This window comes from Aspergillus lentulus (genome assembly GCF_001445615.1).
Source record: "Aspergillus lentulus DNA, contig: Alt08, strain: IFM 54703, whole genome shotgun sequence".
Lineage (NCBI taxonomy): Eukaryota > Fungi > Ascomycota > Eurotiomycetes > Eurotiales > Aspergillaceae > Aspergillus > Aspergillus lentulus.
Window position 1 is genome coordinate 154,628 of NW_028322118.1, and position 19,771 is coordinate 174,398.

At 50.8% G+C, this 19,771-nt stretch overlaps 5 protein-coding genes across 5 annotated transcripts; 3 read left to right on the plus strand and 2 right to left on the minus strand.

Annotated features, from left to right (window-relative positions):
• Positions 1-5,453: 5,453 nt before the first annotated feature.
• On the plus strand, positions 5,454-9,420 carry ALT_3322 (glycoside hydrolase family 71 protein; the record flags this gene model as incomplete). Its single annotated transcript, XM_033562757.2, has 5 exons — positions 5,454-5,534; positions 5,600-6,257; positions 6,312-6,684; positions 6,748-8,657; positions 8,726-9,420. 5 exons carry the CDS (start codon positions 5,454-5,456, stop codon positions 9,418-9,420), a joined length of 3,717 nt encoding a protein of 1,238 aa, XP_033418648.2.
• A 325-nt stretch (positions 9,421-9,745) lies between these two features.
• On the minus strand, positions 9,746-12,545 carry ALT_3323 (uncharacterized protein; the record flags this gene model as incomplete). The annotated part of the gene is made up of 7 exons (XM_089599549.1): positions 9,746-9,857; positions 9,987-10,042; positions 10,100-10,359; positions 10,428-10,875; positions 11,902-12,036; positions 12,090-12,308; positions 12,381-12,545. 7 exons carry the CDS (start codon positions 12,543-12,545, stop codon positions 9,746-9,748), a joined length of 1,395 nt encoding a protein of 464 aa, XP_089455887.1.
• A 652-nt stretch (positions 12,546-13,197) lies between these two features.
• On the plus strand, positions 13,198-14,358 carry ALT_3324 (tellurite-resistance/dicarboxylate transporter family protein; the record flags this gene model as incomplete). The annotated part of the gene is made up of 1 exon (XM_089599550.1): positions 13,198-14,358. One exon carries the CDS (start codon positions 13,198-13,200, stop codon positions 14,356-14,358), a length of 1,161 nt encoding a protein of 386 aa, XP_089455888.1.
• A 1,650-nt stretch (positions 14,359-16,008) lies between these two features.
• ALT_3325 (transient receptor potential ion channel family protein) lies at positions 16,009-17,896 on the plus strand (the record flags this gene model as incomplete). The annotated part of the gene is made up of 2 exons (XM_033562761.2): positions 16,009-16,384; positions 16,431-17,896. 2 exons carry the CDS (start codon positions 16,009-16,011, stop codon positions 17,894-17,896), a joined length of 1,842 nt encoding a protein of 613 aa, XP_033418652.1.
• A 41-nt stretch (positions 17,897-17,937) lies between these two features.
• On the minus strand, positions 17,938-19,564 carry ALT_3326 (MFS transporter; the record flags this gene model as incomplete). The annotated part of the gene is made up of 2 exons (XM_033562762.2): positions 17,938-19,273; positions 19,320-19,564. The coding sequence occupies 2 exons, from the start codon at positions 19,562-19,564 to the stop codon at positions 17,938-17,940; spliced, it is 1,581 nt and encodes a 526-aa protein (XP_033418653.2).
• Positions 19,565-19,771: the final 207 nt, after the last annotated feature.

Here is a 19,771-nt window from a genome sequence, read left to right on the forward strand (position 1 = left end):
GGAGGTGGTGTATGGGTTTTACACACGACATTGGATAACGCAGGAGATATAGGGGCAGCGCGGATCCATAACGCGCATGATATGGAGGAACGGTGCAGATGGATCGAAAAGCTGGGAGGTGTCTTCTATGCTGACCCCAAGGACTGCCTCTATCTTGATCTTCCTTGACTTCACTAGCATAGGTAGTGCATGGCTATCTTTGAGGCCTTTGGTGTGGACCGCTCCTGTCTCATCCTGGACGCTAGCCAGCTGCCATCGTCGTATTCCCACGTGCACTTTGCATTTGGTCAAATCTCGAGTGTCTATGATGTAGACCTCTCGGGCTCTCATGCGCAGTTCGAGATCTTCGCCAACCAGACCTATTTCAAGCGCGTTCTCTCCTTTGGCGGTGGTCCTTTTCGACTAGCCAGGATACTTATCCGATTTTCCGCGACGGTCACTGACGCAAACAGACACGTTTGGTCAAAACGTAGTTAACTTGATGAATCAGTACAACCTGGCCGGAGTGGATTTCGACTGGGAGTATCCTAGCGCGCCAGACATCCCCGGTATCCCCCCTGGCAGTCCCACGGACGGCTCGAATTATCTAAGTTTCTTGCAGACGCTTTGTTCGCTGCTTGCCCTCCGGCAAGTCTACTATCTCCATGGCTGCCCCGGCATCGTACTGGTATCTCAAGGGCTTCCCCATTGCAAACATGTCGGAGGTTCTGGATTACATTGTATACATCGCATTGCTTAGCATGGGACTAGTGAATAAGAGGTTTCAACCTCTAGGGTATAAAGTTCACTAGAGAACTCGGTTTACCCTTAAGAGGGTGAGACTAGGAGTAGACCGGGTTAAATAAGTAGTTCGCCGTTTCAGGGCAAGAAATTTTGAATAGTCACAGCAGGCGAGCTCGTGTCAACCCCAAAAAGATCATACAACTGGCGAAAAACAATGCTGTAACCCCATCCCTTGGACCTTCCCAGGCCTCGTTGATGAGGCAGGATGATCCAGATCAACTCACAAGTAAAATAAAGACTAGGCATCAAACAGCAAAACAAACTGCAGTGTGTTGATCTATACATTTCTAATTCCGCTGTTTACTCCATGGGTCTCAGGCTCTGGAATAGAATGAATATTGCGCCTTTCTTCTTCTTCTTCTGTCTCGTCAAACGAATATGAAGAAAATGGAGATAAGGGGCTCCCTTCAAAGAGAGAGAGAGCTAGCGTCGAGATACTATAAATGCGTAAGCCAGGGCGAACGCTGCTTTAGACAGATAATGCTTACAAGGTTATAAACATGAACGACTCATTCGCCTTTTTTACAGCGCAGGGAACTCCTATCGGTGAACTTACCCTGCAGTTATGTAAGTTATAGTCCTGCGCTGCGAAAATGAATGTTGTCAACCACCTGTTAAGATAGTTAGTATGCACATTAGATATTTCATAGCAATGTGCGGTTTGGAGATGACATACAAGTAAGAGAATGCAAAATCCACTGCGAAAATCACATAGTATGCCCATGTATATTGTTTCATATTTCGAAACAAGAAATACGACAGGACACTCGCAAGGAAAAACACAACCACAGATATGACCGACTGCAAAATTAGTATTCATCGTAATAAAAAGTCATTCCATGGGTTGACCCCACAAGTATTTCCCAATAGAGGGCATGCTGATCGCGTGGTCCTTTTGCAATAAAGTAGGACGAGATGCCCATCACGATTGCCGCACTTGACCACTGCAGAATCCTTCCGGAAACAAACATGAGCCCAACCGTTTTTTCTGAAGGCGATTTCATATTGGGTCTCTCCGGGAAGTACTGGAGAGCAAGTGAAGTGATTTTAAGTCCGTCTGGAGAATATAAAATATTCCGGTATTTCTTTGGACACGACGAGTAGGCTGATGAGCTAGCTCGACCTTGTGAGGACCTGGAATATATTGGCCGTCACCAACATCTAATGCCCATTTTACTCATAGATTTATTAGTAAAGATATGTCTCCCCAGACATTAAAAACGTCATCGATTGAGCACTACCTTAAAACCTCTGACAAGGGCGATCCGAAAGCTGGGTAATGACATCATACACTAAAAGAAGACTGCATTCATCCATTTCGAGTGAATCTACACCTATATTACCAAGCAGCCTTATATTTTGGATCATGTTAGCTGTTCAATGATCGCTGTCACAGGAAGACTGTTGTCACGATAAGACCCACGTGATCTTCCCAATGCGGCTACTTGTCCGTAGCTACTGATGCTTCTGCCGTTATATATATCTAGAATAATGTTCTTAAGGCACTTCCATTTGGACACAATGGAACATTGCCGGGTTTGGGGGTTGTAATCGGTAGTTTTGCAGTCATTGTCTCTTGAGTAAGCTTCCAGGCAGCTCGTACATGAAGATTGCTGTTTAAGAGGGCTCACACTGTCCGCGACGGTACCAAGACCAAAGCTTTCCCCAAGATGCATTTTGAATGCGGTCGCGGACCTCTTAACTGCCAGGCCCAGCACAATGCATGAGCTTCCTCCTGAAACTCAATTATCTTTCCGAACTAGACTGCCTAGTTACCACACAATGACTAACGACACTGAATACAGGATTATCATTCTCCATGACCGATCAAGTACCGTCGAGAAAAACCGGTTTCATAAGACCGTTTTCGAGTAAGCAATCTTTGTCGAACAGATGTGTCGTTATACTTTGTGATTTAATTGAAAATAGTCTAGTTGAATTAGCAACTAAAAAATAACTCAAAAACTGACGGGCCCTCGGATAGGAAGTCTTTCCACTTACCACCCACCGATACTAACAAAGACTTTGATATTCTGCCTGATTGATTTGAGATTCGTAGTGTCCTGGAACAAGGTTGCAGGAGTCGATCCGTCCATTGTCACCACTTGATATGTGCTTGGTTCGATGCACGCAGAAGCAAGATTCGCACTGAGATATCAATAAGACACTGTTGGAATCCCGGCTCTGCCGTTGGAGATGGGGCATAAATACTGTCAATGCGTCCAATGATAAATCTGTTGGGGGCCACCTTGTGGCAGGCCTTGCGAGCAGACCTCGATTCATAATACCCGATTATCTTGTTCTGACGGATGCCGACAGAAGCGCCACCGACTGGAGGCCTTGGGTTCAGAACGCAGTTGCTTTGGCAATTTTCTGTTGGAAGTCAAAAAAGTCCAGCTGGGCAAGCAACCATTCCCAGCAGGCGTTACATACCTCCACAGAAGTCCTTGGTTGTGCCACACTAGAAGACAATTTCAGCGTCATGTTCAGATTATTACTATGCTTCCACTGGTATTAGGGGCCACTTACAAATCCGTACTGACTGCAGCAAACATTTAGAGGACATCCCTTCCTAGAGTTTCTGCGAACTAGCCGCACTCAGCCTTTGCGTCACAGTTCGACACACATTCGACGCCGCAGTAAGTCGGACCACATCCGCAATAGCCACTTTTCCCACAGCATGCACCGTTGCTACATGGATTGCCCCGGCCACACTGATAACTGTCTCGTGGTCTCAAAGTGGTGTCCGCCGTAAGACTGGTTTCTTCTTCAAAGAAGCTATCGGACCGACCGGTTACCTTGATAATAGGAGGTTCCGATCCGCCTGACCAAGAACAGGCTAAAACCAGAAATATGACTGAAAAGAGAGCCCATATCTTGCTTCTAGCCTATTTTTTCCTATTAAAACACGAGATTGGGTGCAGTAACAAACAAATGAATAAAAGAGTCGAGGGGGTGATGTTGGACACTAGCCCTCTCAGCTTCCTACCTTGGATTGTAAGGCTAGTATATACAATTTCTATGGTTGGTGATGGACCCTCGGGTAGGACGCTATGGACTGTCCAGACCATATCCCCGAGGCTAAACTCCATATGGGCATCGCTCATGAACCTTGCCTGGTGGGATCAATTTTCAGTGTTACTTTGCACTAGTCTAGTGGGACTTAAAACTCAGGAGAAAGAGGCACCCGATTAGTATCGGAATGAGGGAGATTCGAGCTGTCTGATTTTCTCATGTTTCAAGTGCGGAATACCAAGAGTTATCAAGCTTTTCTATTTAGTTGTCTGCAAGACCGCCAGTTTTGAAGACATCGGTGCCGGCAAAGCATTTTCCAATAGATAGATCACTACTGTCCCAAGAGAGTACAGCGATAATGTATGGTATCGCTTCAAGTCACATGTTACATTTTACCTCTACCTAATACCCCTATTATCGGAAGTTCTCCATCCTCGTTTAGTTCAACCAGCCAGTTGAGTGGGGGTCCAGTGCCACCCTGCGCTAGCCTAGTGGGACTAGATCTCTAAGAGGTCAAAGACACTAACAAGTGGGGAGATGAGCTAGAGGACTGTTGAAATGATCAGTTCTCCTCCTAATCATCCATGAGATTCCGAGGCAGCTAGAGCAATTATGTCTATACGTTGGCTATGGTACCGCTGTTTTTGCTATGATGGGTGACCGGAATATAGGTCTCCATGTGCATGAGGGGGGTTGAGCATCTTAACGTCCATTCTTTGCTCTTCATCTCACCTATGTTCGGTCTTTAATGCAAGATGTTTTTTTGAGCGGCTTCTCTAGTCGCCGGTTTTCCGGCTTGCCGATTTAGCGCCTGCGTCGCGCAACAAAACGAAAGTACAATCTCCAGAGTTTATTTTTCGTGGATAGAACCTATGTCCAATTGCAGGTTGAGAATATCTGTCCAGGCAAAGCCTCATTTAGGCTCGTACCTCTACATGGATACATAATTCGGCCCCATTGGACTGGGGCCACATACTACCAAGGGCCTTTAGCAGCAACGGAATTCTCGACAAACAAGACCTTGCCTAAGGAGAGGTGACTTTCCAAGTCACAGATAAAATGCCCGACAAAATACTTTTTGTGGCTATCTATTGCCGCTTACTAGATGCCAATGACTGGTAACTAAGGTCAAAAACCTACTACTCCCGTGCCAGGCAGATTATTCACCCGTAACCAAAACTGCTGAACTTCTGCCACAAAGACACCACAGACAGATAACTTTGGCATCACGGCGTCGATTTCCATAACAAGTCCAAAAACCCAGGGTCAGCTAACAGCACCGTCGGTATGTACCGGAGAGCACGAAGTTGCACTCGCTTGCATCTTCATTTACCAGATAACCCTGGGACACTACCAGCCGCTAACGCTCTAGTTCACCACCAAAACCTTTGTCCTACTCCATCATTGCCTCTACCGAGGATAGCTGGTCGAAACCGATGCTATTAGGAATAGTGATCCTAGTTCTCGTCACATAATGAGAAATAGCGTAGACAAGACCACCTTTAGCTCAGGATTGGCTACCAAAATTGAACTGAGAGTACGCGAAAAATGGGTCTCAAATATAAAAGCTCAGTCATCCCCTTCTATGCAGATTTTGGATTGTTTTCTGGAGGAACGCAAGGCCATTGTTGATTACCTTGGCAGGCCCACTGATCATGAGATTGCCTTCTTTGCTGGCCGCGGCCCTTCTGTGGCCCTATCAGGTCAGGGCCGCAGCTGTTTTTGCGCACTTTATGGTATATCACAGTCCCTATCTTCTCCTACCATACGTACAATGGCAAGAAACTGACATGAATCACAGCTGATGAACGCGGAAAACTACACGGTGGCCGACTGGCAAACAGACATCCAAGCCGCCCAAGACGCTCACATTGATGCGTTTGCGCTGAACATGGCTGTTGACTCGAGAGTTGCTGAAATTCTGCCAACTGCTTTCCAGGCTGCCCACGACAAGCATTTCTCATTGTTCTTTTCGTTTGACTACGCCGGGAACGGTCCGTGGAAAGCAGGTGACGTGGCCGCGCTCCTGGAGCAATACACGGCCTCGCGTGTGTATTACCTGCACAAAGGGCAATATCTTGTGTCCACATTCGAGGGCCCTGCGCATGCAGAGGACTGGATCGATTTGAAGCAACAGTACAATGTCTTTTTCGTCCCTGACTGGTCTTCCATTGGTGCCAAACCAGCGTCGCAATTGGGTGGTGGCGTGGCAGATGCTCTCTTCAGTTGGGCAGCTTGGCCGTGGGGCCCACAAGATATGGATACCTATACTGATGCCTCCTATTATCAGTATCTAAACGAGTCTGGATCAAAGCCATATATGATGGCTGTTTCGCCCTGGTTCTTCACTAATCTGCCCGGTTATGACAAGAACTGGCTTTGGAGGGGCGATGATCTGTGGTACGATCGCTGGGTCCAGGTTTTTTACAACCAGCCTGAATTCGTGGAGATTATTTCTTGTAAGTTCAAAAAAGTCTTGGAGGACAACCTTGGCCTTGTCTAAAAATTACCAGGGAATGACTATGGCGAGTCTCACTATATTGGACCCCTCTATGATCATGCCATGGAGGCCTTCACGATTGGAAAGGCCCCCAGTAACTTTGCCAAGGACATGCCCCATGATGGTTGGCGATTGTCTCTGCCATTTCTGATCGACATGTACACAAGAGGAACGGCTACGGTGACCGAAGAAAACGTCGTCACCTGGTATCGTCTCTCCCCTGGTACAGCCTGCGATAGTGGCACCACAGGGAACACTGCCAGCCAACTGCAGGTGGAATTTGCCCCTAGTCAGATTGTGCAAGACCGCGTGTTTTACTCTGCTCTTCTGATCGAGCCTGCAACGGTGACAGTCAGCATCGGAGGCGTCGTGCAGGAAGGCTCATGGTAAAGATCATCTCAAGTCAATTTCAAACAGTCCAAAAGATACTGACTGGCATTGTGCACCAGGACCTGGGTTCCGGATGGAAAAGTTGGAATTTACCATGGCAGTGTCCCTTTTACGGGAACAGGAGAGGTTATTGTGACCATCTCCCGCGACGGAACTCAGCTTGCCCAAGTAACCGGCAAAGCCATCTCGTCCGCTTGTACGGATGGGCTCTTTAACGCTTGGGTTGGGAGTGCAACATCCCCCGCCGCCGTTTCCGCAACGCCGCCGCTATCAGTCTCGGAGCAGGCCTGTATCAACGGAACCGGTGCATACAACTTTGCTGGTCTCTGTGACTTTGCTTGCTCCTATGGCTACTGCCCAGTGACAGCGTGTACGTGCCGGCAAATGGGCAAGCCCCTGACGGCTCCCAATTCCACGGGAGTCATCGGATATCCCATCGCAGGCGAGGATGCCAGTTATTCTGGCCTCTGCGCATTCAACTGCAACTTGGGATATTGTCCGAGCTCTGCTTGTGGGACCGAGCAAGTCCCTCTGGTTATCCCCACTGTCTCTGATTTCGCACCTCCTGCATGTGTTGCAGGCACTGGATCGGGTGCTCTTACCGGCCTCTGTAGCTTTGCGTGCAACTACGGCTTCTGCCCAATGCATGTTTGCACCTGCACTGCCCAGGGTGGCTTGGTACCAGCCCCGCCCAGTACAGGCACCGGAGGTGCTCCTGTCGATGGGCTGGAGGACCACGGTCTTTGCAATTTTGTGTGTAGCCATGGGTATTGTCCGGAAGGCGCCTGTGTTGAGACCGGCAGTAAGAGCTCCGGCGAGGTCTATGTTCCTCCGAGCATCTGGGATAACACGGATCCCAAGGTTCAATGCATCCCACCCTGCAAGATCATTTTACCCCCGTTCCCACTGGGCTCGACGACGACTATTCAGTTCCCTTCCATGGTCAGTTCTGTCTGGACAAGGTCAGGCACCTCGACCGGCACAAAGACTACCATTCTCAGCGTCCCATCGCTGGTCACCGATAAGGTTCCCTTTTGGCCCGTTGTCATCGGTGCCGATACCTCCCCGACTGGATTTTATCCCCTTCAAAGCTTCATGCCGGAGTCGTCGGAGCTTGTCCTTTCGGGCGACGAAGCTCCCTTCTCGCCAGTACCATCGGGCAGCGCAACGCCGGCACCCGTCTTCCCAGGGGCCCCTTACACTGTTACTTACCAGCCCCAGGCCACGAAGTCGGTTTCGTTGCGCGTGAATGTTCCTTCTGTTACCTGGTCGAGCGCTAGTCCAACTGCAACCTGTACCAGCGGCTGTGGTACCGACAGTTGCAAACTTTTTGGTGGATGCGACGCGACAGACCCAATCGATGATTGTGGTCTCTATGGCTGCGGAGGAGGGTGCAGCATTCAAAGCTGTGACCAGTCCTGTGGCATCGCTTGCTCTACCGACCAACATCATCTTGGCACCGATAGCACCGGCAGCAGTGGAGGTGGTGGCGGCGGCGGAGGGAGCGATAGTGGAAGCAGCAGCAGTGGTGGGAGCGCCAATGGCCAGCAGGCAAATCTCCCCATGGACTACGACGGGCCAAACGGCCTCGATAATGGCAAGTGGAATCCGACGCCCATCCGTGTTGAAGATGCCGCGGCAGTCACGAGCGGAATGTCCGCCATTATGGCTCAAGGGACGCCGTGTTTCGAGTCCGCTCTGTCACTTTTGTCTGCCTCGCAAACGGTCCCGGCTGATCTGTATTCTACGGTTCATGCCTCCGCAACTTTCCTCAAGCAGTCCATGTCTACTCAAATCAGTGATCTGAAGGATAAGATCAAAGCTGCGGATTCACAAAACTTCGAAGCGGTCACTTCATGGTTTGACACCTGGCAGCACGATTTCGACGTCCGGGTTGACTCGATGATTCAAGGCATTGAGAAGCCCCACGCTGAAATCGAATTGCAAGTAGGACTTGGAAGAGCAAAAGGTATGAGACTGGCCATACCTGACAATTCTTTCTCATGGTTTATCTACGTTCATACTGACCAATAACAGTCGACGTCGACATCTTCAGCGAAGCAGCGAGCATTCAAGCCAATGAAGATATATGCGAGATGAACCCAAGTATGGGCTCTAGCAGTCATCCCATTTACCGAAAGCGTGCAATTCCACCCTCATGCGCACCAGACTGGCAAGGGAACCCGGGCGAGCCTTCCAATGCAGCTAAAGTACCGGAATGGATTGGCTGCGACACGCGATTTGGTTTTGAGTACGCCAGCAGCGCCGACATTCTCGGTGCGATGAAGCAGGGAATAAAATACTTCCTCTCCAATGCGAGGGGCTCCCCCCGCCCTGATCAACCGATCTGGCAGACTGCCGCAAAGGCCGCATATCCCCACATCTACAGCAATAGCGACAATATTGTCTTCTCCGACGAATGCATGAACGCCGGAACCGACTATACTGGATTTATTGAGTTTCCTATCATGCCAGATGGGAGCATCTTGGAGGCTGGACGAAACTCTCGTATTGACGTTGGTGTACAGCGTGTTGTGTTCAAGGCCAAGGCGAACAGAGACCACACCAAAACTGACTGGGGTTATCTCTATTGTGGTGTGATGAGCCATTTCACAAATCTCCTAGAGACGCACATCATCGATGGTGAGCCGAGGAGGGTTTTGCCTTTCAAGCTCTGCGAGGCCGCTTGCTCATCTGACCTGGTTGGGCAATGCAGCTGGATGTGGGCTTGAGGGAGTAAGTGTCAACCGAGGAGCGATTCGCAAAGATGGTTGGGAACGGGAAAGGGCGCTCTCATTATCACGGACTGACTCGGTTACGTGGTGGCTGTTTCTTTCCTCCATGGATATCTGATGTTGAGACACGGAGCGGTCAACTTTCTGCTAAGACAGGGGTTATACTCACTGGCCCGTTTTCTCTTGTATTTTGTATAGTAATCTGTTTTGAGTGACCGGCGAGACCGTGAGTTAGTCCAAGTCGTATTCAGATGAAGTGGGCCGACGAGCAGAACAGAATAGACGACGAAAAGAAAAAGTCTTTATTTCTGGTGTCTTTATGCTAATCTTGGCTTCCCAAACGTATCTCTCGATTCTGTTGCTCGACTGCTTGCATGAGTTGCACAATTTTTCGGGCGTCCGCTCGTGTTCTTTCCATCAGCTCATCTTGCTCACTTATCCATCGTAACCGCGTTTTCCAAAATTCCCATCTTTCCAATGAGAACAATGAGTCCCCGTGCCATAGATTGGAATCTCCTTTTTTCAATTTTTCGAGGAGAGAAAGGTCTCGTTTTCCCACAAACCTGAAGATAATGTGCCCGGCAATATCAAAAAACGGAACCATAGCGTGCACATCAGCCTAAGATACGCCAGTCAATCATCGCAAATGCCATCATGGCCTTTCATTCTCACTCACATTCAGCATTTGCATATAATCAGTAGGGCGACCAGTGTCCCGATAGCGGTCGCCTTGCCACTGCGGCGGAGGTTGTTGGGCATGGGTCCATGGATCCTGCTCGAGGGCGAATACGATCAGTCGCAATGCCACGGTCAGCTCCCTGAGATCGGGAGATTCGGGAGGATAAGCGGCAAGAAAGTGCGCATAAAAAGCGTTGGCGCGGTGGAAGTCAGTCCACCCGTAATAGGGATATGGGCCGTATCTCATCTCCCAACAGCCTTGGATGAAAGGATTAGTATAGGGCCCACACTTCGTGACATGAGATCTGCTGAGAAAGGCCGCTCACGGGAATATCTCTCCGACCAAATGTAATCAAATGCCTCCAAGGACCTCCAGGTCTCTAGTCGGTCCTCGAAACAGGCGGTGCGGATCTGCTCCTCAGTTCGTTCCAGCTGAGGCAGCGCGCGGATCGCGTCAATTAACTTGAGAATGGCAGGCTGGTAGCGCGGCATGTCGATAGCAGCATCCCATAATAACCAGGAGACGCGTTCCCCTTTGTCCACGACGTTGCTCTGGCGCTTCTCGACCACGTGGCCCTCGTCGACGAGCGACATTAGTTGGCGAGCAGCATCCTCTGCTGCAATGGCATTGGCTGTGCCGAAGGCCTCGGCGAATTCTCGCAAGGTTTGGACTTCGTCCAGAGTCGGAGGGTCTTCCTCGTCCGGGTCCGGATGGGAGAAGCGTTCCCACTCAGTGTAGTCGTCTCTCATGGATGGCAACGTTGGACACCAGTTCTGAACGGGTGTTGCAGATGAAGGAGTCAGGGACTGTATCCTTCGGCCTTTTTAATGGTTCACGCTAGTGACCAATTCTGAAGTGGATCCAAGTTCACCCGTACAAGTCGAACTTTCAACCAGACACACGGTTGATCCGGACACCTGCCAAGCTGGGCCCCGTCACAAATACTTGACGCAGGATATTTCACCGGCACTACAGAGGCATGTGGTGTTGTGGTGGGCGGGCACTGGACACAGGGTGGTTGTGTGCGGGTTCAGGACTGGATCAATCATCAGCTTGGTATCGGCGTGGCCAGTTCGCTGGCGTGGTGGGGTAGAGAAGGACGATTGTACCCTTGGCGGGGGTAGTATGTGGATGGAAGTTGACAGAAATGCTGGCAGTTTATTATAGAAGAAAGATAATACTATGGCTTTGTAGATCTAAAAGAGAGTTTATCGGTAAATATGGGGCTCATAATTGAGTCTTCATCGCAGCACCTACTAACTGGTTCACTGTGCAGCTTTACTACCAATGACTAAGCCATTTACTCCTGCGCCAGCGCTCTGTCCGATAGCCATCCCGCTCCCCGCTACAATGTTTCCAATCCAACTATGGAGGTAGCTTGAGAACACAGGGTTATCCAGGCTCTATAGCACAGGAATAGGATAGCCCGACTTCCTTGAGTTCGAATGGTGCTGCGTCTCCCTGTCCTGGTTGAAAGTGAATGTAAAACCGGATTCAGATTCGGTCGATGCCTCGGCGATCAATGGCCGGAGATCCAATGGCCCCCTGGGATCTATTACGGTCCACTTTATATTTGGTTAGCAGTCTGCTCTCTGCAAGATCCATCCATCGCTGGTAGATGGTGTCGCAAACCTCGGAATCTTCCCATGGAACCCAACCCTCATAGGTCCCTCACTAAACGAATCACCATAACCCCAATCAAGAGAGCCACGGTTGCGATCCGCTAAGCCCAGGTCCATAACTGAGAGGAAATCCTGTAGATTTATCGGTCGTATGACTGAGGTTGTATCACGACATACAAGTTTGAAGATTTCCAAACATGCATCGTGAACCAAAAACCCATCCTTGTTGCAGTCTAGGATATTCGACCAGGGATCTTCGCCGTACGGGCGTGGATTGAAGAAGTGCCCGGACTGGGGATCAACATGTTGCCCCTATAAACCAATCTATTGGTTTCGTATGTTAGACAATAGGTGGAAGGACGTACGAGAGGCGATACCATAGGCAAGTCTGCGGAGTCCTTTTCGGTGAAGCGCTCGGCATCCAGAATTTGGTGGGCTACCAGACGAACATCACCAAGCCACTTGGTTGCCACATGTCTGCAGTGACCGTTAGAAATGACGGGTATCAGCACCTCGATAACTTGCGGGGAGATATTTCCCGCGTCATATCCAAACATAGCATTGCAGAATCTCGAATGCCCGTCCTGGTTTGCAGTCTTAGATTGGTTTCGACTATTTACTGCCGACCCCCAGCGGCCAGCTCAGTACATACATACTTGCTCCTGTTGCCCTCCACAATTGCAGTACTCATCAAATGCCTCATGCTCGCTAATTTGATTTGCTTCGTCAAGATACTGGAGCGAAGACCGTTTGATATGGTTTTTGTATGTTGGGGGGCCCCCGCAGATATTGCAGAAGAAAGTTGTATCCTCTGCGTCCATTATTGCTCAACCTCGTCAATCTCAAGGTCAGGATCGATCTAGCGGCGGGAAGATGGAAAGTGAACGTCAAGGGTCTAAGACTGACTAATTACTTAATTAGGAGAGACCCTAGTAGTAATAATATAAATTCTCTTAGACCTTTAGGGAAGCCTAGGAAGCTAAGAGATCAGTAATATAAGACTAGTAAGGCTTAAGTAAAGTATTATAATAAATACAATACAGAACTAACTTTACAAAGAGAGGATCTAGTAGGATTATTAATAAAGAACTTAAAGTTAAAAGTACTATAAACGAAAGTCAATCACTTATGTATATATATGATATCACATATTCACTACCCGTTGCTTATTTCTTGCAATCCAAGGAACTTATTAATTGGAAGCAGATGAGTACATCGGATTGAATTCTGTTAATGCATCCAGACTAATAAGCTGAAAGATTCTGTGGGACTCCCATGAGCGTTGACGTCAGGCGCGGTCAAGATCCGAGATATCAGCCCATCGGGCCGACTCGACATTGTCCACCATGACGCCGATGTGGACATGCTGAAACAGGGCAGGCATTGGGCAGACAGTGGATAATAATCCGGCTGCTCGACTCAAAATGCGCTCGAAGTCATCAATTTATTGACCGAAGGTGATACTGGTAGACGATGATCACCAAAGTATCTCTCTCGGATCGGATATGTCAGGTCACTTGGGGATGGTATTCCATCTCCATGGCTACAGGAGGTATTGCTATTCTCCTGTCTAGCACGCCGCATCAATTCCCTGAATTGCAGACCATTGGCAAGATTGTCTACATCCTCAATATCGTCCTCTTCCTGTGTATATCTGCCTGTCTGATCATTCGCTTCCTAACCAAGTGCTCAGCGCTGAAAGAATCCTTCCAAGAGCCCAATGAAAGCCACTTTATGGGAACATGTCTACTGGCCCTGGCAACAGTCATCCTGGGAGCCGAGAATTATGGAACAGAAGCATGTGGCCCCTGGCTGCAGGTTGCCCTTCGCATCGTCTTTTGGATCTACGTCGCCCTCTCGATCATCCAGGCCATCTGGCATAACTGGTACCTCTACCATATCCGCATGGCCAGTCGCCAGCCGTTTGCCCTCGTCCGTCTTCTCCCTTCGTTTCCGGCCATGCTGACAGGGACGATCGCATCAGTGCTGGCATCGCATCAGCCTCGTCATCATGCCCTCCCAATTCTCATCGGGGGGACCACCTTCCAAGGTTTTGGATTTATCATGTCACTATTCATCTACTCCGAGTACTTCTATCGACTCAACAAGGACGGACTCCCAAAGGCATCTGATCGACCCGAAATGTTTATCGCCGTGGGACCATGGAGTTTCACGGCCCTCGCCCTGATCGGGATGGCAGAAGCAGCCGTGAAGCAGTTTCCTGAGCAGTACATCATTTCCTACGCGGACGCCTCCACTAGCCAGCAAGTGTCTATCACGACAGGAGACATTGCACTGGTGCTCGCCGCGCTGGTCGCAATCTTCCTATGGGCAATGGCAGCCTTTTGCCTTTGCATTGCTGCACTCAGCGTCTTGGCGCAGTGTTGTGTTTTCGGAGGGACCGGAGCGCTGGGCATGTCGCTTCCATACTGGAGCATGGTGTTCCCGAATACGGGGTTCGTGATCGCTACCATTCGGATAGGACAGGTGTTGCAGTCGCCGGCGATTCTGTGGGTTGGGACGGGGTTGACGATTGCCCAGGTGGCTATCTGGTTGTGTGTGGGTGTGGGCACGATATGGGCTGTTGCTTCGCGGCGGATGCTGTGGCCTGAGACGGGGGATAAGGAGGCTTAATTCATTCAATATGTTGCATCTGAGTGTCAACAACCAGCCGGACATCCATATACATATAGAGAAGGTAATGAATAAACTTGGTTAGAAATGTTCATGCAATGCTCATACGATGCCACTGGACGTCTCAGTCACAGTCACTCAACCGGGGATGTCCCGCATTAAGGCTGAGACTGCCATGATCGACAGTCGGAACTCGGAAACAACCTTATTTGGCTGAATGATAAAAGAAATAATAGGGGGGACAAAGGGTGATAAAGTCTTTTTATTAGCTACTAATCTAGATTTTATCCAGGAAAGGTATACATTCATTTAGAAGGCACCAACACCCTCTCACTACTAGGGGATGGCATATATATGTTAGCTAGCATCACATGGGTAACAAGACTGTTTTGGGCCTCGGGATCCCATTTAGTAGATAGATTCTTGTCAAACTTATGGACTTGCAAGCCCGAAAAGATTTCAAATGGGCCAGGATAGTATTGTCCTTTTGTCCATGGGTGTCAGGCGATCGTTCCCCTTTCCCTCACAACTACCGGTCTCAGCGGAGCCACAGAGCTATCGGCAAAAGGCTGGCTGAAATCGCTGTCTCGGACTGGGTGACGACATGCATACGAATCCTAGACGACCAGAAATAACCGAACCCAAAAGGTGAGGTGCAGATCTAGATGACCCTTAACCGAGCCACGTTGCGAGCACTAGATTGAGGAGAGAGCGGAGAGCAGAGAGCAGCACCAGGGACAAACTTCACGGCAATTGCCAAATCGGTGGGGATTAGCCTCCGAACCTAATTTGTGGTAGATCTGCACTTGTAGTTTTCTTGGTACCGGCCACAACATGGCCTCCGCAGCTGATGCTGGAGATCTCTCGGAAGCGTCTGTCTGTGCCATTGATGTCAGCTGCATGCAGTATGAACTCCTTGAGAACTTGTTTAATGCTCACCCAATGTGAGCTTTTCCTATGCTGACCAATGCTGGGGTATTTCCTTGGATCACAGACCGTTGTTTATTAATACCGCTAGCTTCATAAAGCCGAGATCCGTCTAACCTCAAAACTCTGGCTGGTAAATTACAGCCTCCTCCAGTATTGATCTATGTGACGGAGTAGCAAGTACAGTCATGAAAGTGGTTGGCGCGTTCTCTATATAATGTACTAGATATAGGAACAGTTGACACCCCCGGACAATGCTGTAATGACTCGATCTCATATGACCAATCAAGTGATAGAAAGCGATCGTACTCGTATATCGCTCATAGTAAGCAACTGTCATCATTCAAAAGGGAATAGTAAGAAGGCTATTAGCACAGTCACATTGGCTATGTTTTAAGGGCGTTCTTAGCAGCCTATCAGACCCTGAACTATTTGGCCGCTTAAACTCAAGTTTCACAATTTCCTTCAGGGGCGAATGAAATTAATGCATCTATTAATGTCTCTACCTAATAATATGAATATCTGTAAATAGAACGGATGTCTTTCTTTCTTTCTTTCTCTTTTCTCCACCACTGCATGTGACGTGCCTTTTCCTTCCGTGTCATTCTTTCTGTCATCCTCTGTCAACCTGGCAGTCTAGCATACTTCACTACAACTTAATCTTTGTTAATTTTATCATACTTTAATGCTCTCAATGAAGTTTCCACTCGTTCATAATCAGTAATGCATTTCCTATCGCTCGTTTTCGGCTTTCTAGCCATTCTCAGCCTTTTCCTCCCCGCCTCGGCCGTCCGACTCATCGAATCCAACGCCCTGAATATCTGTCAAGACAGCTCGAATTTCACCGCAACCTATTTCAATGTCCTCTTTACCCCAGATAACCGAACTTTGACCTTCAGTTTCGATGGCGTGGCCTCCATCTCCGGCAAAGTCACCGCCGACCTCATCCTGTACGTCTACGGATATGCAATCCCCCAGAATACGATCGATCCGTGCAAGACGGACAAGATGAAGGGATTCTGTCCGATGAATGCCGGTCCCATCGATGTCCCGACCGCCTCGATCGAGGTCGGGAAGGATGTCGTCAGCAGGATTCCCGGTTAGTCTCTTTCCACCCCTCCATCAACCTCGTCTAATTTGCGCAGGCATCGCATATACCGTCCCTGACCTTGACGCCACCGTCCGGATCTACGTCAACTCCAGCGCAACCGGCGAGAGCATCACCTGTGTCGAGGCGCGCCTCTCCAACGACAAAACAGTCTACCAAGCCGGAGTTGGGTGGACCACGGCCATCATCTCGGGACTGGGACTCGCCGCGTCGGCATTCACCTCAACGCAGGGCCATTCTAACGCCGCGGCTCATCTGGCCGGCAACACCCTCGCGCTGTTTAGCTTCGTGCAGGCGCAGGCCATGGTTGGGATGCTGGCGGTGCACATGCCGCCGATGGTGCAGTCGTGGACGCAGAACTTCCAGTGGAGCATGGGGGTGATTCGGGTCGGGGCGGTGCAGAAGATCGGAACGTGGTACCAGCGCGCGACGGGCGGCGTGCCGTCCACGCTGCTGACACAGTTGTCGACCACGTCGGTGAATGTGCTGAAGAAGCGGAAGCGCGATGTGGCTGAGAGTCCCACGAATGTGATCGTCCGGGGGATCAAGCGCGTGGGGCTCAAGGCTGCGATCGAGGATACGAACCTGTTCTTGACCAGTATTATTATTTTCACCTTCTTTGCTCTGGTGATTATGATTGTCGTCCTGCTGATGAAAATGGTCTGCGCCGTGCTGGCGAAAAAGGGACGGACAGGCCCGGCATGGGGCTACTTCCTGGCGGAATGGGACGTCGTGGCCCGGGGGGTTCTGTATCGTCTTGTCTTTATCGGCTTCGCGCCGCTGAGCATCTTCTGCCTGTGGGAATTTACGCAGCATGACTCGTCGGCGGAGATCGTCGTCGCTGCCATCATCCTGGCCTCGATCATCGGAGCGCTGGTCTGGGCCGCGTTCAAGATCATCCTGCTGATGCGAAAATCGACCTCGATGCACCGCAACCCGGCCTACGTTCTATACTCAGACACCACCTGCCTGAACCGCTGGGGCTTCTTGTACGTGCAGTACCGCGCCACAGCCGCCAGCTTCATCCTCGTCATGATTGGCTACCTCTTCGTCAAAGCGCTGTTCATCAGCCTGGCGCAGTCGGCACCGATCGTGCAGACAGTCGCTCTTTTGGTCATCGAGGGCCTGATGCTGATCGGGGTGAGCATCGTGCGCCCGTGGATGGACAAGCGCACCAACACGTACAACATCGCCATCGCGGCGGTGAACTTCCTCAACGCGATTTTTGTGCTCTTCTTCTCCGGCGTGTTTGACCAACCGGGCATCGTCTCGGGGGTGATGGGCGTGTGCTTCTTCGTCATCAACGCGGCGCTAACCCTCATTTTGATACTCTTGGTCATCTACGCGTCCGTCATGGCGGTTATCTCCAAGAGCCCGGATACGCATTACAAGCCTATGCAGGATGACCGCGGCTCGTTCATCCAGTCCAAGGTGCGGCTGGGGTCGGAGCTGGATGACCTCGGCGCTGCAGCTAGGGGGGACATGGCCGAAACCAAGTCTTGATTTATCCATTTGTCTGTCTGTATATACATGCTAATGCCAAATCAATGCGGACTATCCTCATTAGAGTCAAAATGCTCGCGAGCCCACGGACTCCGCAACCGGATCGCCCGGCCCATGTAGAAAAACACAAACGGGATCGGCACGAGAAGAATAGCCAAGAATCCCAGCAAACTCGACGCCCACTCGTAGCCGAGCCGCTGGTACATCTGGCTCGCGAACAGGGGGAATCCGGCCCCGACGACGTTCCTGGCCAAAATAACCCCCGCCAGCGCCGAGGCCGAGTACGTCTGGTAGCTGTCCACCACGTAGTTCAGAATACTCAGGATCACGATGTAGATGCCCGCGCCGAAGAGCGAGGACGCGATGATCGGCACGATCCAGTGCACGGAGCGGTAGCTCGTCCAGCCGAACCAGAATAGACTGATCGGGATCAGACCCGCCCCCCACCGCGCCATCCACATCCGTGCCTCGGGCTCGCCTTTGCCTCCGTTGGCGGCTACGCGGCGTAGGTAGTACCGTTCCTGCAGCGGGTAGAGACAGAACGCGACGATTGGGCCGATGGCCATGCCGAGGAAGGAAAGGCCCTGCTGGCCGGTGTTGAAGCCGTGGCCGGTGCCGGGGCCGAAGACGAGCGGGAAGGCCTCGTTGAATAGGTAGACGAGTCCGTAGAGGAAGCCGTTGTAGATTGCTGAGCAGAGCGTGATGGGCTCGGTGAAGAGGAACCTGAAGGGCCGGGTGAGGGTGATGGCGAAGAGGGTGTGCAGGCCCTTGCGGGCGTGCGCGTGGAGGTCCACTGTCGTCGAGGCGGACGCCAGGTTCTCCTGCGCCATTTGCTTGCGGACGCGCGCGGCCTTGCGCTGGAGGATGATGCTGTGTCGAGTCTCGGGAATGGTGACGACGAGGAGCAGCCAGAAGCCACCAGTGATGGCCATCAGCACCCAGAAGATCCACCGCCAGCCTGCGTTCAGGCCGATGTACCCGCTCATGACTAGTGCGGTCGGAGGCCCAAAGGTACTGCTGAGCCCGTAGACAGCCATCGGGCCGCCGCTGCTGTTGCGCTCCCAGAGATCGCTGATGGAGCCGCCCGTGTTGGTCAGAGGCGCGCCGCCTGCACAGCCAGCCAGAAAGCGGCAGACGATGATGGTGCCGATGTTGGGGGCGAGGGCGAGGGGCAGCTGGAAGATGAAGAGGAGGAACCACGAGACGACGTAGACGGGTTGTCGGCCAAAGTACTCGGATAAAGGCGCCAACAGGACTGGACCGATCGCGAAGCCGAGTACATACAGCGAGAGGCAAAGCGTGGTGACTTCAGAGGTGACATGGAATTCCTCGGCGATGCCGGCGGCTCCTGACGAGATGCCTCCGGCGCACCAGCAGCTAGCTTTTGTCAGAAAGGTCATGCAGTATGGATCAGGAGACGTACGTGAGGACATTAAGCATACTGACGAAGAATGTAATGTACCATTTTCGCAGTTTGCCCCAGTTCCGCGGATAATCGCGGTCGTCATTGGCGAACGCTATACGGATCGGTAGAGCTTCCTCGGGGGAGTGCCTGGCCCGAGCCAGGGCTTGCTCTTCCGAGAGGACCAGCGTCAGATCCTCGCTGTGGGCATCCTCAACTTTCTGGAGAGTGGCATCCAAGCCAACTTCGCCTTCGCCTGACGCCATTGAATAATGGTACCGGGCCGGGCTAAACTGAGGGAGTCGGGGAGAGGAGGCTTATAAAAGACCGGGAGGTATATCTTAAGGATAATATCAAATATAATGAAAATAAGATATGCAAGTCATTGCAATTATTACTCACCGGACGAGCAGTGGGCAATACTGCTCTCCAGACGGGGGAATCCCCGAGTTATCGGCACATTGTTGCCACTG